Below are 24,748 nucleotides of genomic sequence, written 5' to 3' on the forward strand. Positions count from 1 at the left end.
TCTCACTTTGAGATGCTTGATGGAAATAGCTGTGAAGGCAAAGAACAATGGATGTGCACAGACCTGAGGTGGGTAAAGCTACAAAGAATAAGAGGCCCAGAGGTAGGAACTCAGGCTTTATAAAACCATCAGGTTGAAGGAGAATTATCCATTTAAATATGAAAGCCAATAAATAAAAATTTAGCTGGTTACCTAAAGGAAAGTTAAACATATTGTCAAAATGCAAGGTACAGGAATAACTTGCTTAAGACCATTTAATCTTTGATTCTTCAGTTTAAACCTCCAACAAAGATCACCATTGTGATAAAGAGCTGGGGATCATGATCCCTTAAGCTACTGAATGAATTCTCGAATTGTCGGGAATATGGAGATCTGGGACATATTTGACTAGGTATCTACTGACAAAGGACTTTTTTAAGTCTATTAATACTGTGTATCAATTTTACTAATTTTAAGTGGTAATTTTAACAATAGTTTGGGGGAAAACTCCCTCTACATTTTTCTCCTTCCTTTTTTTTTTGCAAATGTGGGTTAAGTGATTTTTTTGTTTTTTAGGTTCAGATATCGTAAAGGTAAAGGGAAACACCTCCAATATTTTAAGTCTCGAGTAATATATTAACACTGAATTCAATAGTACTGAATTCTACTCCCCTTTTATTATTCTATCTTAAAAATTTTTAGGAGCCATCTTAAGGATAGCTAAGTCTTTCTCAAAACTCTTGCTTACCTCTTTAGTATCAAATATGTAAAACTTAATGATTCATGAGCTGTAGTATCTTAATGTTGGATGGGACCTTAGCGGTTTTTAGTCAATTTCTACCCTGTCTAGGTAGGAATCCCTCATTCCATTTTCCCCACTACCAGGCTTTTCTGCCTATGTTTAAACACCTCCAGTGACTCACTCTCTCATGCATTGATAAGGCTGCTCTTTTCAAAAAAAAGCTCTAATGTTTGGAACAGTCTTCTTTTTATTAAATTAGAATCTACCTCCTTCTTACTTCTTCCTGCTACCTTGAGTTCTCCAGCATTTTGGATTAATTCAACAGATGTCTTCTTTGTATTCAAATACAAACACTTAATATTTATACTTGGGTTAACAAAAATAAATCTGTAAATCCTATTGATACTAGGTGAACTGAAAATGGGACGTTATAGAGTTGACAGTATGAGAAAATTCACCATTACCGATTAGGTATTTAAAATTATTAGTTTATAGTCTTTATTATTGTGATATCCAAAATGGTAGTTCTGTTAGAATTGTGTAGTAAAACATTTACAGTTAGGCTAAAAGGTGTTGTTAATTCCAATTATATGTGAGGTTTGTGGCTAATGCCTTAAAACAAAAAAATCACTATACAAAGCCTGAATAAATGCCTCTTTAGCTCCCATTCTCCACCTAAAGGCTTCCTTATTTTCCGGCAAGCTAACATCAACTTTTACCACATTAAGCTACTCAAAACTGCTGTTATTTTGGGAAATTATTTTTAAGCAATTTACTGCATACTCCATTAAAAAATTATTAAACAATTTTATAGAGGCTCCAATACACATACATACACACACACATGCACACATACACGAACCCCTCAAAGTTATTATTTTGCTATTAACAAAAGCATGTTAAGCCTCAATTTTACTTCAACCAGCACCTCAAACTAGCCAATAATTAAACCTGGCAATTTACATACATCTAAGAAATATAACCTTTAATTTGGTACCAATATTTGATTCAAAGATAAGTAATGTATACCAATACTATAAAAACACGTTATGCAATTCAGAAAGGTACCTCTCAAAATGCACCAAGAAAATACCTGTAACAATTTAGACTCTGAGACTGTTTAAATGAAACAGATTAATACAGCACATTCACAATTCTAAAATCAAATTCTGTATCTAACAATTTTCAGAGTCCACGAGTCCCTTTTGAGATTACTTTGTAAACTATTTCCTAAAATTTTTATTTAAAAGTGACAGCCTACACATGATGTGCAGGTAAAAATTTATGGATAACTATGAATTTGGTTGAGAATACCTAAATGTTGATGTCACCTATTTTTAAACTGAGATTTTAGATAAATTGAGAATTTTACCTTTACTTTAGCAAGCAGAATGTAGGTTACAAAGTAGTAATTAATGCATTACATTTGTAAGCCCCACATCTATGCAACAATCAGCATCATCTTTTTGTTAGTTTGATTTTTATTAATGCCACTCCAAATACACACACATATATATAGCCTTTTGATTCTTCAAAGAACAGTTCTGGTTTTTCTTTTCGTAATTTTTACATAAAGAATTGTATCCAGTGGTTCCACTTTATCAGATTACCACAAACTGATATTTCAATAGTTTTAATATTTTTGACATGTTATTTTTATCTCATCCAAACTCTGGAAATTATTAGCCCATCAGTCGTTCTCATACACTAGAAGAGTAATATAACATTTATATTACTTGAGGGAGTTTGGACTTTCCCTCCCTTAATCTCCAAGCGTGCCCCTGCCTACCAGCATCACATCCGTCTTGTCTGCATTGAACCTCAACCAGTTGGTTCTTAACCACGTCCGAAACTCAGCCAGGCACTGGGAGAATCGAGCCACCACACCATCTGGATCAAAGGAAAGAGAGCCTCAGTAGTAAGGAGACCAAAGACGATGATACCACAAGCTCCCCATTCACCCTGTCTCTAATTTTTTAAAACACGGTCAAGAATTGGGACAGGAATCCCACGACAATTTTAGAAAAACATTAATGAGCCTTGGGTCATGCAGTCTGTAACTGATGGTAATGAAATAAAAGCGACCCCAAAAATAGGTCGCCTTATTCCACCCATGACTGAAGAAAGGTTCACTCAACTCCGGGTGGTCTCAGCTAAGCGGCCTCAGTGGAGGGGCCAGTCTTGTAATTGCATAAGCTTTTCTGCAAAATTAAGAGTTTTAGCGTTGGAGGAAGCTTTGGGGATAAATGGGGCCCAGAGGTGGATAATGACTCGCCCAAGGTCACATAGCGAAGACTAGCGATGGGCTCCAGGCCAGAGATCTTTCCACCAAAAGCTGAAAGAACAAGGCCATTCAAAGGCGGGGGAGGCATCTGTCTCCAGGGTGGGGCTGCGAGGACCTCACTCCCTTACAATAACGCCTTCTTCGAGCCTCTCTTCCCTCCCTCACTCCCTCTGAAAAGGGCCGGTTCGCCCAAGGGCTGCAGTGGGATCGAATCCGTGATACAGAGGCAAAGAGGCGGAGCCACGGGCACCATCAGCTTGGCCCCACCCCGACCAGGTTCGGGATCAGACTGAAGAAAGGGGCGGAAGCCGACAGGGCGAGGCGAACTCACTCCGCAGCGGATTCCCAGCGCGCCGCGGATGCTGGGGAAGACCGGCGCTGCAGCCACCACCGCCAAAGCAAAAGACCCGGCTGGGAAGGGGTGGGCGGCGGAGAGGCGCTGCGCATGCGCCCTGGGTGGCCGGCGCCACTTCGGGAGGGGGAGCAAGAAGGGCTTGATCTCTCAGCCCCTCCCCGGAAGTTAAGGATCTTCCGGGCGATACAGTGCGGTGGGGGAGGGGAAGGAGAAAAAGGGTACCGGGGACACTTGGAGAGCCCTTCATCCCAAATAGGACTAGGAGAGGATAGATGGTTTATGGAGGCTGCACTTACAGCCGCTGCCGCTGCTGCCACCGCCACCTTCGCTGCTGCCGCCACCGCCTGAAGAAGCCCCATCCATCCGCCTGCAGCCGGGGAGACTCAGAGCCTGGGAGGGGCCTGGGGCCCGGGCCGCCCGCCTCCTTCTTCTAGTCGTCGGCCGGAGCTTCCTCTTGCTCCGCCAACCCTCTGCCCTCCCCTTCGCCTCCGCCCTCCTCCTGGGCCTCTAGCCGCCAGCCAACCGCGCGGCCGCTTGTTGAGCCAGGGCTCCACTGTCTCCATGACGCCCGGCAAACATTCCCGTGCCTCAGCTGGAGCCGCTAACGCCGAGGGTTGGGATACTGGGTCTCCAGAAGCAGCCAAGGAAGGGGGTGGTCGACCACTCCCATCCGGTCGCCGCCATGCCCATCTCTCCGGTAAACAGCCGCAAGCAGCAGAATCTCGGGGTGTAAGTTCCGGCGCTGAAACTTTAGTCCATCCCGCCTGATCCCGGAGAGAGCCCTTTCAGAGCCTTTTACTGCATCTGTGTTCAATCAGCAGTCTTGGAAGCTCCTAGGCGGCAGTGTTTCCTTCCTTGACCTAATACATCCTTTTCTAAACCTCTACTGCTGTGCTTGCTCTCTTAGAAAAGAACCTAGTTTGTTTAGAACTACCTTTCGTCCTAGTACTCCTGTTTTTTTGTTTTGTTTTCGGTCTGCAGTCTCAAGCCTTTTGCCTTCAAATTGTGCCGAGATGTTCAATCCTCTCAACTTCTATGACTCATCAGACTGTACATTGCTATGCGCTGTAGTCGAGGTTTTTTCCTGCCTCCTCCTCATACCATCCTCCCTTAAAACTCATTCCAGCTCACAACGTTCTGTTGTTCTGCAGCAGTGGATGAGAGGCTGGAGAAAAGCAGACAGCTCTGGCGATTTGTCTCACATTTAAACTTATATGGTCCCTTAGTCTAGCAGCCCCACTAAAGTTTCCTAATTCCTCGGCCCTTCCATGCTTCCAGACCACTTTTGTTCTCTCTTTTCAAGCCTTCTGTGACTCTGCTCTCCAGTCTCTTCCAGCTGTCTTTCTTTAGCAGAACTTGTTGAATGAACTTGGAAGAGAACCTTGCGTTCTCTCTTGAATATGGTACTCAGGTCTTTGTCCATCCTACCACTTCTCTCTCTCACACACACACAAATAGCTTTTGTGAAGGTAAGCAATAGCTCTCCAGCTATCCAACTGGACATTTCTCAGTTTCTTTTCTAACACATTCATTAGCAGTTTTCATCTAGTTTATCACTTCTTGAGTTTCGAATCACATAATTGGGTTTCTGGAACACCACCCCTCCTTAATTGTCCCCTTGGTTTATGTCTACCTCTTTTCAAAATACTCTGCTGGTACCTCATCTCGTCCATACCTAAATGTGGGAGTGTTGCTGGGATCAGTGTTTAAACCTCTTTTCCGCACTATTGTTTTTTGCCTTTCAGAATTACCTGTATACTGATGCTTTACAAGTTTATCTGTAGGCTTTTCCACGAAAACAGACAAACATCTGCACTTAGGAGTTAATAGGCATCTCAAAATTCGTATCTAAACCTGAACTTATTCCCCCTCTAACAGTCACCCTCAACATGTAAATCACTGTGGCTTTTCTGGAAAGCATCCAGTTTTTCCCATTTCATTCAGAGTGAAAGCCCACATCCTTGCAGGGCCCTACAGGACCTCACCTTGGACTCTTCACCTTGGCTGACTAAATACACTCAGATGGTTCCACAATGGTACAGGCACATTTCCCTACCTCAAGATGTGCATTTGCTGTTCTTTAGAATATTATACCCCCTTGTAATCTCATGACTCATTTCCTTCAGGTGTCACCTCATCAAAGAGTCCTTCCCTAAGTACCTTACATGAAATAATAATACTCCTCCCAGCACAGGTTCCTCAACTTGCTTTATTCTTCTCCATAAAACTTATTCGTGTTTGGCATATTATATATTTGTTAATCTGTCTTCATCCAAGCAATGATGTATTCCATGAAGGCAGAGATTTTTTTCCACCATTATTGCCTAGAATTGAAGAAGACACTCAGTAAATACTTGCTGACAGCAAATGAATGAATATGTACTTCAGTAACATTAGCTACTGCTCATCTTGTCTGGTTTTTGTTTTTACTTGTAGGTATGGAAATCTCAAAGTAAAATTAAGTTTTATTTCATGTAAATTTTTTAAATGTCATAGAACCCTCATAGTACCTGAGAGAGTGTTAGAAAAATTCTTTGGGGGATTTCTTAAATAATAACACATTAATGAGAAGTTATCTGTTAAGGAAAGAGTGGGGCGGGAGATAGGAAGTGGTATAACCAGTTTTTGAGCTAACCATTTTATCTAATTAAAATTTCCTAGATACTATCATTTACAACCATTGGTTTGACCTAATATGTTATTGCTCATCTTCCTCAGTTTGGGACTTAATCCTGATCTTAGGATCTCATGAAACATGTACTTATCAATTTTCTACTTTCTCCAGTTTTTCCTATATTGGATCTTTTCCACTGTCTTAACAATACAGATCTTCCTCAACTTAGAATGAGGTTATGGCCCAATACCATCGTAAGTTGAAAATATCATTAAGTAGAAAGTGCATTTAATACACCTAGCCTACCTTAAACATGCTCAGAACACTTCCATTAGCCTACAGTTGGGCAAAACCATTTAACACAGGCTTTTTTTTTTTTTTTTTTTTTTTTTTTTTTTTGGCCACACCAGCAGTGTGAAGAAGTTCCTAGGACAGGGACTGGCCTCGTACCACAGCAATGACAGTGCTAAATCCTTAACCTGCTGAGCCACAAGGGAACTCTGCTCAAAGCCTGTTTTATAATAAAGTGTTAAATACCTCATGTAATTTATTTAATACTGTACTGAAAGTAAAAATAATGATTGTATGGGTACAGAATTGCTGTAAGTGTATCAGTTGTTTACTCTTGATTGTATGGCTTACTGAGAGCTGTGGCTTGCTACCAACATCACGAGAGAGTATCACTAGCCTGGGAAAAGATAAAAATTTGAAGTATGGTTTCTACTGAAGGTGTATCACATTCCCACCATGTAAATTCACAACGTCTTAATTCAGAGATTGGCTGTTCATTCAGTTCCTTTTGATATTGGAGGGAGGAGTGTTGATCTGTTCTTGAATGCTATTCACTTTTTCAATTATAATGCTTAGGGTATTAATCAAAATTATTGTAAATTCCCAGTCTTGACAACTCAAAATCTCTGCCATATCTTCTTGCTCTAATGCTTGCTTTGTTTCATCAGACTATTTTTTGCCTTTAAGTTGAACATGTTCCATCAGATAATATGAACTGAGGTTAAGGAAGCCCTTAGTGTGAGATTTTATTGTTAATCTATCTAGGAATTAGGCTCTCTGATGTAGCTGTAGGTTTCCAAGGCTTCAGTTTCTTCTTGTGTCCTGGTTTTTGTCTTCTGTATGTTTTTAGCTTTCCCTAGAGACTCCTTCTTAAATAAAGCTTTGCAATTTTTTTTCCTATTGTAATCTCCTGTTATTGTACAGGAGCAGTGTTGATGTAGTGGTCAGGTGCTGGGGGCAGGGGGAGAAGTGTTCCATAGTCCTGTGATTAGGTCTTAATCTTTTGGTGGGTCTTTGTCCTCCAGGCTGTAACTTTCACAAGTATTTCTCAGAAATTTTTTCTTTAAGTGGAAGAAGAAAGTTAGATAGACTTCGAGTAGGACATTTCCTTTCCCCCATGTTGTTTAGGCTCTGGTAAAATGGTTTTTCTTGAAGGCAGCTCTTTGTTAAGGATAACCACACATTCCAGGTATTTTTCAGATTGTTACCTCCTTTCCCCCGGCTGGAACTATCAGGGGGATATATTCTTTGATCTTCATCCTGAGAGTCTGGTGGAACTCATGAAGGCAAACCTGTAAAAGTGTGGGGGGCCTCCCTAAGGTTGGGCCTCCAGGAATTTTTCTCTTTTGAATTGGTCTACACTCTGTTTTCAGCAATTACTTACCCTTCGGGTCCTCCTACCACTTGCTGGCTCCAGTGGCAGTTTCTGCCCCCAGTTAGTTGTGAGTCTCTGTTTTTCCTGCATCTCCATCTTTCAATTTGGGAATTTCCTCAATTCTCTGATGGATCTAAGAAGACCCATTGATTTTCAATTTGTTCAGCCTTTTTCTTTTAAGTACAGGTCCAATGTCTTTGACAGCCTTTACATGTCAGACCAGAAGCCAGAATTATTTGTGTTTACTCTTTAACCCTTTCAATCTGTTGTCTCTGTAGCTGTACCAAAATTACTCAAAAGTCAATAATGAGTAAACTAAAAGTTTCAACAGTCACCAAATTAAATGTGCTTTCTTTTTACCTCTGCGGCATTTGACATTATTGATCTTCCCCTCCTTAACTCTGAACTTCACCTCTTCATGTAGTACTCCTCTAAATACCTTTTTTCTGGAATTCAGTTCATTGATTACCATCTCCATTAAAGATGCTCAAATCTCTATCTCCAGCTCTCATTTCTGTTCCATGAAATTCACTTTCTTCTTGAATTTTTGATTGCTACCAAGCAGCTCCACCAGAATATCACTCATGTTATCTAAAATAAACATGTCTACAATTCAACTTCTTATTGTGCTTTAGAAATAAAGACTAATCATCATCTTAACCCTATGAGGCAGATACTATTATTAACCTTAAATTGCATAAGAGGAGAAAAAGAGACTAAGAAACTTGCTCAAGAACACACATGAATGCGTTATTGGATGAGTTTGGGCATTTAAACTGACCTCTCTGAATTTATGTTTTCTCATATGTAAAACAGCAATTAAATATCTCGTAAGTTATTGTAAGAATTTGAGTGGTGATTATTTTGTAATGTACAGAAATAATCACTGTATTGTGCACCTGGAACTGACAAAGTGTTATAGGTCAGTTATACTTCAATTTAAAAAAAAAATGGAATAAGCAGATAAAAGAACTGAACAACTAACATAGAAGTACTTTGAAATTTAAGGTGGCCTTGTTATTATCAATTAGTAAGTCCTATTCATTTTATATCTGCCTGTTTTAAGGGTATTTGGGATACGCTTTAATCAGGTATGGTAAGAAACATAGGCACAGAAATAAATACCATGAAGGAGGAAGTTGTTTGTTTTTTAATACTCGTTGATCCCTAGAATCAGGAGGCATGGCGTGGTACACCCACCCAGGGGGCCACATGAGGAAACCCCAGGGCCAGTCAGGAGGTAGAAGTAGCCAGGGGAAAATATGGGCAAGAAGCTTCATTGTGATTTCCATGGTGGGGAATGGGCAAAGCCAAATAAGCAGGTTTAGGAATGGCTTGTTTGAATAATTTCAAAAGGCTCCGGGCCCAGTCTTCTGGTTCCTATCCCTGCCTTGATTAGGGCAAATGGATAATGACCCAGAGAGTGAGATCTCTTAGAGGGCCTGACAAAGGAGGTGATTGAGGAAATGGGCTCTGCATATTAAAGAGTGTGCTTGTAGGCAAGTTCCTTACTGTGTCTAGGAATTGAGTAGCCCGGGGAGGGGCAGTCCCTCCAGGTTCAGCAAGTTACTAGATGTTGAAACATCAAAATACAGAAAATAAAAAATATGCTTAATACTTGCTGTTTCTTTTTTTTTTTTTTTTTTTTTTGTCTTTTTGCCATTTCTTGGGCCACTCCTGCGGCATATGGAGGTTCCCAGGCTAGGGGTCGAATCGGAGCTGTAACCACTAGCCTACACCAGAGCCACAGCAACGCGGGATCCGAGCAGCGTCTGCAACCTACACCACAGCTCACGGCAACGCTGGGTCCTTAATCCACTGAGCAAGGGCAGGGATCGAACCTGCAACGAATTCGTTAACCTAGTCGGATTCGTTAACCACTGCGCCACGACGGGAACTCCAATACTTGCTGTTTCTAACATTTGTTTTATTTTATATTTGCCACCCCAGGTTAAATCTTGATTACTTCTCACCTCACCTATTTCCAGTTTCTTAACTAATGGTCTTCATCTAGTGTGTTGTATATATAACTGAATTTTTCTGAAGTGTAGTTTTTCAAAGACTTAGCCTGGTCATTTTCTTTATGCAAAGCTTAACTTTGTTTTCCTTCATGTTATCTAATTGAATCATTTAGATTCAATTAAACGTATATACCATATGCTTTTCTATTTCATTGTTCACAGTGTTCTTTGCTCAGGGTGCTTTTCTTGTCCGGCTCCAGTACCCTGATCGCTCCTCACCTGCAGCTGTACCAGACCCAAACACATATACATGCACAACCCATGCTTTTCTTTTGAATCTGACCTACATTCAAGCCTAATTCAAATGTCACCTTCATGATTTCTCTGCTCACTCCTCTCACCCAAGGTAATCTTTACCATAACTTTCACTTTATCTTATGCATAAGTCTCTTGAGGCAAGTACAGTTTGTATTTTCGTTATAATTATGTATGTTTTATCTCTATTACTGGACTGTAGGCTTCTTGGGGCCCACATCTGATTCATATTGTACCCCTGCCAGCATGTAGCATAGAGTTTTATGTACAGTAAGTGTTTTATAAATAACTATTGGACAAATGAGAGAAATTGATTTGGTTTAGATTGGAATTTTTACTTTAATCCCATTAAAATAAGAAGGGGCTAATACAGAAAAAAAAATTTTAAGCCACTGCTCCTTTCCTCGTGTGGTTGTTTATTTTATAGTGAGATTTATGTATGTGTAGCATGCTTTTAATGTCATTAGTCTCTTTTTTTATAGAAGTAATCATCAAGTGTTTATTCTACAGATACCAAATGAATGCCCTGTATTTTTCAGCTATGGCCCTATATACTGAAGATATAGGGATGAACAAAACAGATTAGGTCCGTGGTTCAGGAAACTCAAGAATGTACAGCTACCCATAACCTCTCATATCGTGACTGTTTTTCAGGCAAAACATTCAAAGCAGTTATCTCCTGAAGATCATCCTTTTTATTGCCAACTAATTTGCCTTTATTGAAGACATCTGTTTTCTAACATAGCTGGCTATGTACCAAAAATTTCTAAATAATTGGGTACAGGCATATATTACAATTTATAGAAAAGTAGTCTGTACTTTCTGTCTCTGATTTCCCACTCTATCAGGCAGAGTGGCAAGAGTTGGAGCTATCACGGTAGGCATGATAAACTTAGAGGCTGAAGATTTGGGAGGGTTTACTGATGATTCTCATAAGATCACAGTAACTACCTAATTGGTAAATGCAACATCACTTGCTAACAACATCCTTTCTGTCTGGTCCCTATAGGGATTAAAAGAGGAAGAGCTAGTTTATGAGTAAATGTGATAGGATTTCATTATGCCTCTATTCAGTTTGAGATATTTGGTAGCCATTCAGCTGGAGCTATCCTGTAGGCTGGTAAACATTTGAATATGGAGATTGATTGTTATGAATTGGCTATAATGATTTGGGGATTCAACAATTTTTTACTAAGCAGCCTCTGTGTGCTGGATACTACTGTAAGCATTAGGGATACAGCAGGGAACAAAATAGCCCAAAGTCTCTAGCCTTGTGGAACTTAGAACTTCTAAGGGTTTGGGGGCCTGCTGGGAAGCATATAATTCATAAGATAAATAAGTGAAAGACATGTTAGTAAGAAGTACTAAGGAGAAAAATTAAGAAAGGGCACATGAAGTATTTGAGGGGTATTTGACATTTTAGGTAGGGGAGCCAAGGAAGACCATACTAAGAGTGTGGCTTTAAGTAAATCCCTGGAAACAGCACAATGTTAAACATGCACATGCATGGCGAAGAACATTTCAGGCAAAGGGAAGAGCAAGTGCAAAGACCTGGCATGTGTGAGGAATATCAAGGATGCCAATATGACTGGAGCAGAGTAAGCAAGGGAAAGAGATTAATTATGAAGTCAGAGATCTAATTGGATGCATGTAGGACTTTTTAGGTCAGTAAAGATTGAGGCTTTTACTCTGAGATGGGAAATGAATGGAGAGTTTTAAGCAGAGCAGTGATGTGGTCTAACTTGTGTTTTTAAGGATCACTCTGGTTGCCATGTGAAGAACAGATTTCAGGGAATTTAGGTTAAGCAAGGATGAGTTAGAAGTCTACTGCATTAATCCAAGAAAGATAGGACAGTATTTGGATCAGGATGATGGCAAAAATCATGATAACAAATTATTGGATTCTGGATATATTTTGAAGTTTTTTCACCTGAATAATTGGAAGAAAAGCATTAACTTTAACTACTGCCGTGGTATAGTGGGTTAAGAATCCGACTGCAGTGACCTGAGCCAGAGTGGATCAATCTCTGGCCAGGCTCAGTGGGTTAAAGGATCCTGCATTGCTGCAGCTAAGCTGTAGGTTGTAGCTGTGGTTCAGGTTCAGTCCCTGGCCAGGGAACTTCCATATGTTGCAGGAATTTTTTTTTTTTTTTTAAGGGAGGGTAAGGGGAAAGAATGCAAGAGAAGTAGGTTTACTACTGGGGTAAGGGCAGGTTTGTCAGGAGCTCAGTTTTGGACATGCTAATTTTGAGTTAAAGATGTCAAGTAGGCAGGTTGCTATATGGATCCGGGATTCAGAGGAGAGGTCCAGTTGGAGATATATTTGGCATTTAGGTGGCATTTAAGTCATGGCATTGGATGAGTTCACCAAGGCTATGAGTGTAGACAGATATGAGAAGTCCAAGGATGAACACTCCAGAAAAAGGAGATGGTAAACCAGATAAGGGAAGTGTCCCGCAATCCAAGTTTTAAAAAGAAAGAAAAAAGAATGAAGAGCTAGATGGGTAAATTCTTACATAAGTAAGATGAGAAAATTAAAATGGCCATTGAAGAGTTCTCATTGAGACTCAGCAGGTTAAGAACCTGACATAGTGTCTGTGAGGATGTGGGTTTAATCCCTGGCCTTGCTCAGTGGGTTAAGTTTCTGGTGTGCCACAAGTTGCGGCATAGGTTGCAGATGCAGCTCTGATTCCACTTCCATATGCTGTAGGTGCAGCTCTAAAAAGAAAAAAAAAAAATAGCCATTGGACTTAATATTGTGGAGGCCTGGCATTGTGATTAGACTGGTCATTGGTAAGGATCCCTTTGGTGGAATGACAAGGGCAAAAGCCTGATCAGCTCACGTTCAAGAGAATATATACAGAGGGAGATTAGAAACAATAAGTACAGACAGTCTTTTCCATCCTTTCTTATACTTAAAGGAAAGATGAATTGATGGTAGCTGGAGGAGTCAAGAAAAGTGTTTTTTGTTTTTGTTTGTTTATTTAAGCTAAGAGAAATAATAGCATGTTTACAGGCTGAAAGGAATAATCCAGTAGAGAGAGAGAAGCTTATGATGCATGAAAGAGAATTACTAGAGCAATGTCCTTAAATAGGCAAAAAGGAATGGAAAACTGTGGACTCTAGTGCACATGTAGAGGAGTTGACCTAAGCTAGAATCAGATAACTCATCCAGAGTACATCTGTGCCTATATTCGGAGAAACCAAATATAGGCACAGATATAGGCAGGTGCATAGATGTGACAGTGGGAGTATTTGGAAGTTACCCACTTGCCTCAATTTTCTCATTTAGCTGAAAGTAAAAATAGGAGAGGAAATGTTACTATTCAAAGAGAATTATGAAATAGCGGCCTTAGAAGATGTAGTAAAAAATTAACCAAGATAATACAGTATGAGTGCTGGCACATTAATGACCCACTTTAACTTAACAATCCATAATTTAGAATGAGGCCTGCCATTGTGATTAGATGTTTTTTCTCTAGCTTCATTTGTCTAGACAGATTGAGTTAAACATAGTGTATTAATAGAAAATATGAGATATAGTAAGGCCAATAGACCAGGATTTTATTGCCATTGAAAAAAATAGGTTATTACTGATAAATCCCAAGAGGAGTTTGTCACATGGAGGAGCACTGGGATTGGCCATCAGGCCCAGGGTGGGAGTGGCGGTGGGGGATGAGGACTGTGGACAAGAGCCTTTATTGTAGTTTTGGTGGGAAGGAACAGTTGCAGCAGGGTAAGTAAGTTTAGTATTGACCAGTTTAAATAATTTCATTGGGTTCTGGAGCATAGGTGCCATCCCGATTTGACTGGTACCTGGCTAAAGGGTAAGTAAAATATGTAGTTTGAGCCCAGAGAGTGAGAGACCAATAAAGAAGGAGGTTGGAGGTGTGGATTGGTTGGTTTGTGTTGGAAAATCATGCCCCCGGGGAAGGAAGGGGGCAATAAGGGAGGCAGGAAGCCAAGGCAAGATGACTCAGGCATATCGGTTTTGTCTTGAACAAGGTACATTCCAGCCTATGCATGTAGGGTAAGTGTTAACACATCAAGTTTACAGAAGCTAGAAAATGGTTAATAGACAGGTTCAGGCTCAAAATAAGATGACTAGAATTAATCAAGGTTTTGATTTTGCCAGCAAGTACAGTGAATTTAAAGAAGAAAAAGGGGGTTAGAGTGTAAGTAAGGAGTAATTGTAATAATTAACTATGGATTATATTAATTAACCTTAAGTTCAAGAGGGAAGAGATTACATCAGAGGGGTGGGTAAGGGAGTAAATACATGGCAGAATCAAGGTCTTCACGGTCATTGTAGAGTTGAAGGATGGTTGGAGTTGGGATTTGAGAAGCTAGAACAGTAGAAACTGATGGCTGACCTTGTTAAGGACAAGGTCAAATGCATGACCTTGGGAATAAGTAGCTGATATAGTAAAGAGGAAAACAAGAATGGTGGACTGTATTTTTTTGTTTGTTTGTTTTACTTTTTTTATTACTCAAATGAATTTATCACATCGGTAGTTGTATAATGATCATAACAATCTGACTTCACAGGATTTCCATCCCACAGCCCAAGCACATCCTCCCACCCCCCCAAACTGTCTCCTCCAGAGACCATAAGTTTTTCAATGTCTGTGAGTCAGCATCTGTTCTGCAAAGTTCAGTCTGTCCTTTTTTCAGATTCCACATGTCAGTGAAAGCATTTGATGTTGGTGTCTCATTGTATGGCTGACTTCACTTAGCATGATAGTTTCTGGGTCCATCCATGTTGCTAAGAATGCCGGTATTTCGTTCTTTTTAATGGCTGAGTAATAGTCCATTGTGTATATGTACTACATCTTCTTGATCCACTCCTCTGGGTGGACTGTATTTTGTAAGGATAATAGAGCAAAAGTCAAGGGGAAAGAAAATTAAAGGCCACAGTCTTCGCAAAGAGTCTCTGCAGTTTCCTACCTCAACAGTGCTTGGATGGAACCAGCGCTGTTCCCCAACCTGGGTCATCTGCTCAGAGCCAGCCCTCCCCACCTCTTCACAGTGCCCTCGGACAGCCCCAAGGTCCCCTCCACTGCTCCTGTGCAGCTGCCACCGCCTTCCCTCAGCCACCTGCCATGACGGCCTTGTCCCTCTCTCAAGTGCACCAGAACTATTATCAGAATTCGGAGGCGGCCATTAACACCCTATCAACCTGAGGCTCTATGCCTCCTACATCTACTTGTCCATGTCAGACTATTTTTTTTTTTTCCCACTGTACAGCAAGGGGGTCAGGTTATCCTTACATGTATACATTACAATTACAGTTTTTCCCCCACCCTTTCTTCTGTTGCAACATGAGTATCTAGACATAGTTCTCACATGTCAGAGTATTTTGACCATGATCATCTGGTGTGGAACTTGGCCAAATACTTTCTTCACTAGTCTCGTGAGAAGAAGGAACATGCTAAGGAAGTGATTAAGCTGCAGAACCAAAGAGGTAGCCAAATCTTCCTTCAGTACATCAAGAAACCAGACCATGATGACTGGAAGAATGGACTGAATGCAATGGAATGTGTGTTAATGCTTGGAAAAAAGCATGAATCAGTCACTACTGGAACTGCACAAACTGGCCACTCACAAAAATGACTCCCATTTGTGTGACTTCATTGAGACTCGTTACCTGAATGAGCAAGTGAAATCCATAAAAGAATTGGGTGACCGTGTAACCAGTTCGTGTAATCTGGCAATCTGGCATGGCAGAGTGCTCTTTGATAAGCACACCCTGGGAAACAGTGTCATCGAGAGCTAAGCCTTAGGCTGGCTTCCCGTAGGCATAGGGGTGACTTCCCTGGTCACCAAAGCAGTGCATGTGTGTTTGGATTAACTTTACCTTTTCTATAAGTCACACCAAAACATCTACTTAAGTTCTTTCCTCAGCACCATTCCTTCAAATAAAGTAATTTGGTACCAAAAAAAGAGAAAAAAAAGAAAATTAGAGTTGAAGATAATGATAAAAGAGCGATTCAGTTAATAAATTGTAGATTCTGGATTAAATAGAGAGAGAAAAGAAACCTGAAAGATTCTGACTAATTGGTAGAAAATGGAAGGATAAGGTAATTAGAGGTCCCAAGGAGGTTGAAACCAATTTGAGAAGTGATTTTTAAGAGGAAAGGTGAAAGGACAACTGTCAGATGCTACAAAGATAAGTACTGGGAAGTGTCCTTTGGATTTTACAGTTTGAAGGACGAAGACTAGGTGATTTTAATGAAAGTAGTCTCTGCAATTGGAGAGGAAAGGGTGGAGTTAGGATGTGGACAGTATTATTGACTAATATTTTAAGAAGTTGGACTGTGAAAGGAAGGAGAAATATAATAATAACTAGTGGAAAATGTAGGTAAATGAAGGATTTTTAAGTTGAAGAGATAATTGGAGCACCTTTACATGCTCAAGGGAAGAAGACAGGGAATAAGTTTTGAGAGATGGAAAATTATTGATGGAGAAGAGTCCCAAGAAAGTAATGACAGACAGGTTTCAAAGCACAGGTGGAAAAATTAGCCTTAGATAAGAAGACCAACTTTTGAACTGAATGAGGAAGGAAATAAGGATGAATTTAGATGAAATTGTAGGATATGGAAGAAGAATATAATGAAAGTAGAGAAATAATTTAATGAAATGTTTGCCTCATTGGTTTTGTTTACTTGGAAGTGTTGAAAATAAAGTCACTTAGAGACTGAAGCAGGGAGGATAGGGTATGACAAAGATAATATAAATTTGAAATTGTATGAATGGAATTATGTTGTTTATTTAAAAAATATTAATAGCACCCACAATATACTGGACACTGTCCTGGGTGCTCGTGATGGAGCAATGAACAAAACAAAGTTCTTGCCCTAAAGATTCTTACATTCTAGTAAAGGAGTGGACAACAAAGTGTCAAGCAGTAATAAATACTATGAAGAAAAATAAAATATGAAAAGTAGATGGTTGTCATTTTAAAGTATTATCTGTTATGATTTGGAAAGTAAATATATTGCTAAAAATGTTTTCTTTGGAAACACACCTTTTTATAATGTAAGGGATGATCATTCTAGTTTTATAGAAATCGTCAGTACAATCAGAGCACTAGAATGAAAGAATGTTAAGGTAGGTTTTAGTCTTAAAGAATTTAAGGAATTGATCTAAAAGTGAAATCGTATTTTTTCTTCTGGATACAGACATTTTGATTATAACTTCTCTTCTTATTAAAAATTATTATGTAATTGTTCAGGTAGGAACATGTCATTCTTTCCCAGGTTTTATTACTCCTGCTTCTGTCTGCCTACCTAACTGCACTATATACTTTTTTGTGCTTATTATGTGTCCGGCACTTCCTAACCATAATATAAAATTAATATATTTAATCCTCATAATAGCCTTTGAATTAAGGATTATTATTATCCTCATTTTACAGATAAGAAAACTGAGACCCAGAGAAACCAGTGTAGACTTTGGATCTGACTGCTTGGGTTCAAATTTCAACCCAAGTAGGAATATTTCCCCCTAAGCTTCTGATTTTATATAAAATTATGTTAATAGCAATTTCATAGAATCATTACAAGGAAAAATTGACACAGTACACATAAATATTCTAGACCTATGCTTACTCATAATGAGGTCTCAAGTAACTATTTTTCTTGTTTATTTTGTTAGATATTTCCATGTTCCTAAATGACATTCTGCCTTTTTCACTGTTGGCTAATTTTTCTTTAATTCTGGATCCTCCGTTAATATTTTCTTCCCCTGATATAGAAATGTTGGTGCACAGCCAAGGAGGTCCATTAGCTTTAATGGCCCAGCAAAAGGAGCTCAAGTAAGAGGAGGATATGTTGGTGCAAACCAAAGCAGAATGGCTCTGTCAAAAACCATGGTGATTCCATCCGACATAAGAACAACAGAAAAAATGAATATTTCCTCCACGAAGGTAGTCACCCAGGTAATAGACTTTAGAATTCTGAGTTTGTTTGAAAATGACACCATGAAGAACTTGACTGCAATGTTAAAGGTAGAAAATATGCTACTTTGAAACAATAACTTACTTCTAAATATAGGCGTACTTCAGAGATGTTGCAGGTTCAGTTCCCATATTAAAGCAAATATTGCAATAAAGTGAGTCACGTGAATTTTTGGGTTTCCCAACGCATATAAAAATAATGTTTACACTATATGCAGTCTATTAAGTGTGCAATAACATTATGTTTTAAAAAAGCGTGTATATGACTTAATTTAAAAAACTTTATTGCTGGAGTTCCCGTCGTGGTTCAGTGGTTAATGAGTCCAACTAGAAACCATGAGGTTGCGGGTTCGATCCCTGGCCTTGCTCAGTGGGTTAACGATCCAGTGTTGCCGTGAGCTGTGGTGTAGGTCACAGATGTGGCTTGGATCCCGCGTTGCTGTGGCTCTGGCATAGGCGGCGGCTACAGCTCTGATTTGACCCCTAGCCTGGGAACCTCCATATGCTGTGGGAGCAGCCCAAGAAATGGCAAAAACCAAAAACAGAAACAAAACTTTATTGCTAAAAATGACTAACCATCCTCCAAGCCTTCAGCAAGTCATAGTAACATCAAAGATGACTTATCACAGATCACCATAACAAAAATAACAATAATAAAAACTTTGAAATAGTGCGAGAATTACCAAAATGTGACACAAAGACACACAGCAAATGCTATTAAAAAAAGGGTGTCTTTAGACTTGTTGGATGCAGGGTTGTCCCAAGCCTTCAATTTGTAAAGACCACAATATCTGTGAAGTGCAATGAAATGAAATAGGCCTGTATTGATCTGTTGATTTTGCTGAAGTCTGTGCCATATAGCATATCTTACAGAATAATATTGGCAGTTGGCCCTGTGATTCATTATTGGTAATAAGAACATTAGAGTGAAATGAAAAAAGTCTACTTCTGACCTTAAGAACTAGTTGATTATGATATTAGTTATAGCTAATCCAGCTATAAAATAGAGAGCACAGGAGTTCCCCTCGTGGCTCATTGGTTAACGAATCCAACTAGGAACCATGAGGTTGTGGGTTCAATCCTTGGCCTTGTTCAGTGAGTTAAGGATCTGGCCTTGCCATGAGCTGTGGTGTAGGTTGAAGATGCAGCTCGGATCCCGAGTTGCTGAGGCTCTGGCATGGCCAGCGGCTACAGCTTTGCTTAGACCCCTAGCCTGGGAACCGCCATATGCCGCAGGAGCGGCCCTAGAAAAGGCAAAATGACAAAAAAAAAAAATGGAGAGCACAGCTATCTATCATCCACTCTTCTTTGCAATGTACTCTATATCAAGAAATGAATTATCATAGAATTGGTTATCTCATTAGAAAACTTATAATCAAGGTAGAACATACATACAGAAAAATATGTAATATACAAATTTGAATGGGCTAGGCAATGGTTTTTTAGACATGATACCAAAATATGGTCCCCCCGTGGCATATGGAAAGTTCCCAGACTAGGAGTCGAATGGGAGCTGCAGCCACCAGCCTACACCACAGTCACAGCAACATGGGATCCAAGCCATGTCTACAACCTACATTGTAGCTCACAGCAACGCCAGATCCTTAACCCACTGAGTTAGGCCAGAGATCAAACCCGTATCCTCATGGATACTAGTTGGGTTCATTACTACTGAGCCATGACAGGAACTCCTGTTCCACATATTCTTAATCCATTTATCTGTCAATGGACATTTAGTGTGTTTCCATGTCTTGGCTATTGTGAATAGTGCTGCTATGAACACAGGGATGCATGTATCTTTTTGAACTATAGTTTTATCTGGATATATGCCCAGGAGTGGGATTGCTGGATCATATGGTAGTTCTATATTCAGTTTTCTGAGGTACCTCCACTACTGTTTTCCATAATGGTTGTACCAGTTTACATTCCCACCAACAGTGTAGGAGGGTTCCCTTTTCTCCACACCCTCTCCAGCATTTGTTATTTGTAGACTTGTTAATTATGGCCATTCTGACCGGCATGAGGTAGTACCTCATTGTAACTTTGATATGCATTTCTTTAATAATTAGTGATTTTGAGCATTTATTCATGTGCCTGTTATGGTCAACTGATTTTTGACAAGGGTACCATGACCACTTAGCAGAAAAAGGATAGTCTTCAATAAATAGTGCTGAGATGAACATGCAAAAGAATGAAGTTGGATTCTTAGCTCACACGATATAAAAAATTAATTCAACATGAATCAAAGACCTACATGTAAAAGCTAAAACTAAAAAAACTCTTAGGAGGGAGTTCCCGTTGTGGCGCAGAGGAAACGAATCCGACTAGGAATCATGAGGTTGCGGATTCGATCCCTGGCCTCACTCAGTGGGTTGAGGATCTGGCACTGCGGTGAGCTGTGGTGTAGGTTGCAAATGCAGCTCAGATCTGGCGTTGCTGTGGTGGCTACAGCTCTGACTAGACCCCTAGCCTGGGAACCTCCATATGGGGCCCCAAAAAGACAAAAAACAAAAAAAACAACAAAAAAACCCAAAACAACTCTTAGGAGAAAACACAGGGGTAGATCTTCATGACCTTGGATTTGACAAAGGATTCTCATATGACACCAAAAATATGAACAACAACAACAAAATAGATGAATTGGACTTCACCAAAATTAAAAACACTTGTGCTTCAAAGGACGTAATCAATAAATTAAAATGTCAACGCACAGAATGGGAGAAAATATTTACAAACTATATACTGTTAAGAGATTTATATCTGGGTTATATAAAGATTTCTTACAACTCAATATAAAAAGATAAATAACCCAATTAAAAATTAAGTAAGGTGTTTGAAAATTCATTTCTCCTAAGAAGATAAATACAAGCGGTCAAAAAGCACATAGAACGATTCTTGACATCATTAGGATCAGAGAAATGCAAATCAAAACCACACTGAGATATTTATTTCACACTGATTAGGATGGCTAGAATCAAAAAGTCAGATGACAAGTATTGTCAAGGATATCAAGAAATCAGAATCATTGTATACTGCTTATAGTAAGGTAAAGTGGTCTTGCCACTTTGGAAAACAGTCTGGTAGTGCCTCAGAAATTCAAACATAGTGTTACCATATGATCCAGCAATCCCACCTCTAGATATATATCTAGAAAGTATCTGATAAGATTAAAATTTTATTCACGCTTAAAAAGATTCTTACAGAACTAGTAATCATAAGGAACTCCCATATCTGATTTAGTATCTATAAAGTCTACAGCAATAATTACGTTTAATGGTAAAGCATTTCTAAGAAGGACTCATTTCTATCTAATATTCCTGGAAGTCTTAGCTATTTCAGTAAGGCAAGAAAAAGAAATGAAAAGTATAGGAATTGGTGGAGTTCCCATTGTGGCTCAGTGGTTAACAAACCTGACTAGTATCCATGAAGACACAGGTTCAATCCCTGGCCTCACTCAGTGGGTTAAGGATCCAGCATTGCCGTGAGCTGTGGTGTAGGTTGCAGGTGTGGCTCAGATTCTACATTGCTCTTGCTGTGATGTAGGCCAGCAGCTATAGCTACAATTAGACCCCTAGCCTGGGAACCTCCATATGCCGTGGGTGTGGCCCTAAAAAAAAAAAAGTATAGGAATTGGAAAGGAGGAAAAAAAAACATTAAATATTTGTTGTGACACAATTGTCTACAAACAAAATTAAAAATCATCTATCAATAATTTTCAAATTGAGTTTAGCAAAGTTATTGGCTATCAAATAAAAAACAAACACAACTGTATTTTTATGTGCCAACAAAACATGTTTCAAAAATTTCATATTTTTAATGATGCCATTTATAATAGCACTAAAATATATTAAGTACTAATGTATAAATATAACAAAAATGCCCATACATATATTTTAAAAACTAAATTTTTACTGGGAGACATTAAAGAAGACCCAAACAAGTGGAGAAATAGAACATGTGTATGCATTGGAAAGAGTCAATATTATAAGCATATCAATTATATCCAATTTTTTTTTGTGTGTGTGTCTTTTCTAGGACCGTACCCGCGGCATATGGAGGCTCCCAGGCTAGGGGTCCAATCGGAGCTGTGGCCGTCGGCCTATACCACAGCCACAGCAATGCCAGATCCGAGCCACATCTACGACCTACACCACAGCTCACAGCAATGCCGAATCCTCAACCCCACAGTTCCTAGTCAGATTTGTTAACCACTGAGCCATGACGGGAACTCCACAAATTTCGATTTATACATTCTTTGTAATTTCAGTCAAAATCTCAGAAGTTTTTTTTTTAAGAAACTCATCAAAGCAATTCTAAAATTTATACAAAACTGCTAAAGCTTAGGCATAGCCGAGATGCTCTTGAATAAGAACTTTGTGGAAAGACTTGCTTTCCTATATACCACATTTTTTGTAAAGTGTAATATTAGTAAAAGTATAGACAGAGAGCATACAAGTGATTCAGGCACATATAAACACTTGTTTTATAATAAATATGCACTATACAGTAGTGGGAAAATGACAGGATTTTCAAAATCTCCTGCTGAGACAACTGAGTATTCATATAGAATAAAAATACATTGACTCCCTCATGCTATACAAAAACCCAATTCTAGTATGTTATATAGATCAATTCTAGTATGTTATAGATCTACACGTGAAAGGCAACAGATGGAAAAATATCTTCATAATTTCAGGATTGAGAATGGGTTCTTGGATGAGACATCTGAAGCATAAACCATAAAGGAAAACATGATAAATTTGACTATGCTAAGATGAAGAACTTCTTAAAAGATAATAAAAGGAAAATGAAGCCACAGAGTGAAAGAAGACAATTTCAAAATATATAACTGAAAGGATTTATGTTCAGAATATTTAGTGAACTCTATCATCAATTTAAAAAAAAGAACGCAATACAAAAGTATGCAAAAGGACTTATGTGGGGAGTTCCTATTGTTGTGGCTCAGGGGTTAACAAACCCGACTAGTATTCATGAGGATGTGGGTTCAACCTCTGGCCTCGTTCAGTAGGTTAAGGATCCAGCATTGCTGTGAGCTGTGGGGTAGTTCACAGACACGGCTCAGATCTCATTTTGCTGTGGTTGTGGCATACGTCATCAGCTCCAATTCAACCTCTAGCCTGAGAACTTCCATATGCCACAGATGGCCCCCCCCCCAAAAAAAAGACTTCCATGGGACATTTTTCTCCAGAAAAGGAAGTCAGAATGGGAATAAACATATGAAAAGAAGTTCAACCTTATGCAAACTGAACTTACAATGAGATACCTGTATACCTACACCCCCATGCTGGTTTAAATTTATAAATGTGACGGTGCTGGATGTGGATGAGAATGTAAAGTAACAGCAACTGTCCTCGTGCTGATAATTATGGACATTTTTACAGCCAACTTGGAAAATATTTTGACGTGATCTAATTTTGTTGATTGATCAATTCCACATTTAAACATCCCCCACGGAAATGCATTCTCATGTGTAACAATATACTTTTACATAAATGTTTATTGAAACAGTTTTCATGATGGCCAAAGACTGGAAACAACTCAATGTCTATTAAAAGCAAAAATGGATAAATAAAATACGATATACTAGTCCAACAGACTACAATCATCAGTAAATGAATGAACATTATATACACAACATCATGAAGAAATATAAAAACTTGAGCAAAATAGTTCAGATAATTCAGTCATATTACTATTTACATAAATCTTAAAAAGATAAAACTAAATTACATTGGCAAACATGGTAAATATTAAGTGCTAGCCAAAATTTGGAGCAACCAGAACTCTCATACATTGTTGGTAGGAACCAATTATGAAAACTTTTCACAGTATCTACTAAATGTGAACGTGAAAGCAATCTGTCACCCAGGAATTCCACTCAGGTATATACCTAAGATAAATTTCTATAGCGTATTCACCAAAGCACATGTGCAACCATCTTCATAGTAGCACCATTTGTAATAGCCAAAATATTGGTAACTACAGAAATGTCCATGAACAGTAAAATAGATAAGTAAAATTATGATATGTTCTCACAATGGAATACTGTATAACAGTGAAAATGAACCATTTACAACTATCCTTAACAATATGAATTGCAAATATAATATTGAACAAAAGAAACCAGATACCAAGAGTACATACTACATAATTCCACTTAAATAAAGTTCAAAAACAGGCAAAACTGATCCAGGGAGTCAAGATATAGTCATTACCCTTGAGGAGAGAAGGTGACTCTCAGGTAAAGAACTTCTGAAATGCTGGTAATGTGAAACCTAGCTAAATCTGAAAGCTAGGTATGTGGGTGCCTTCTGTTTATGAAAATTCATTAAGCTGTATGTTTATATATGTATATATTTATGTATCTATATGTATATATTCAATACAAGTTATAAGACATAAATGCTATTGTTTAGGAATGTATGCTTAATAAAACTGTCAAAAAAAACCAGAAAATGATTACTGAAAACAAGTTCATGATATTCACTAGGGAGGTGGGAGGGGCTGTAACCCAGGAGGGGCAAAGCCTCCTGGAAGGTCTATCAATGTTCCATTTTTTTTCTTTAGTTGTGATTATAAGAACATTGGCTTTATATTATTTAACTATATGGTTATATTTTAACTACATTTCTATATGTGTTAAATTTCATAATTGAAAATATTAAAAATTAGCCAAAAATTAAGCCAACAATGTATAATGACTTGGGCAATGTTTATTAATAGGTGTTTTTTTCTTTTTCTTTTTATGGTTGTATCTGTGGCATATGGAAATTTCCCAGGCTATGGGTTGAATCAGAGCTGCAGCTGTAGTCATATGTCGTAGCCAAGGCAAAGCCAGATCCAAACCGCATCTG

The 24,748-nt window shown here is 38.8% G+C and overlaps 2 protein-coding genes across 16 annotated transcripts in view; one reads left to right on the plus strand and one right to left on the minus strand.

The window, feature by feature from the left end:
* The window catches only part of MIER1 (MIER1 transcriptional regulator), a 70,445-nt gene extending 66,595 nt beyond the window's left edge, over positions 1-3,850 (minus strand). For 4 of the 15 annotated variants that reach the window (XR_002345159.1, XM_021096507.1, XM_021096510.1 and 1 more), the window contains exons 1-2: positions 3,657-3,787; positions 2,511-2,611 (exon numbers count right to left, since the gene is read on the minus strand). Coding sequence is in view for 6 of the 15 variants with exons in the window: in XM_021096499.1 (XP_020952158.1) it covers positions 2,511-2,611; positions 3,657-3,723 (168 nt within the window). In the remaining 9 variants the exon portion in view is untranslated. Of the gene's footprint in view, positions 1-2,510; positions 2,612-3,336; positions 3,464-3,656 lie in introns of those variants that run through there. The other 11 variants (XM_021096505.1, XM_021096500.1, XM_021096512.1 and 8 more) reach the window with 9 other exon arrangements.
* The window catches only part of WDR78 (WD repeat domain 78), a 74,675-nt gene continuing 53,848 nt past the window's right edge, over positions 3,922-24,748 (plus strand). Inside the window, 4 exon segments of the mRNA XM_021096495.1 lie at positions 3,922-3,976; positions 3,979-4,026; positions 4,029-4,089; positions 17,672-17,855. Coding sequence (XP_020952154.1) covers positions 3,922-3,976; positions 3,979-4,026; positions 4,029-4,089; positions 17,672-17,855 — 348 coding nt within the window.

The sequence above is a fragment of the Sus scrofa genome, chromosome 6, assembly GCF_000003025.6.
Source record: "Sus scrofa isolate TJ Tabasco breed Duroc chromosome 6, Sscrofa11.1, whole genome shotgun sequence".
Classification (NCBI taxonomy): Eukaryota; Metazoa; Chordata; class Mammalia; order Artiodactyla; family Suidae; genus Sus; species Sus scrofa.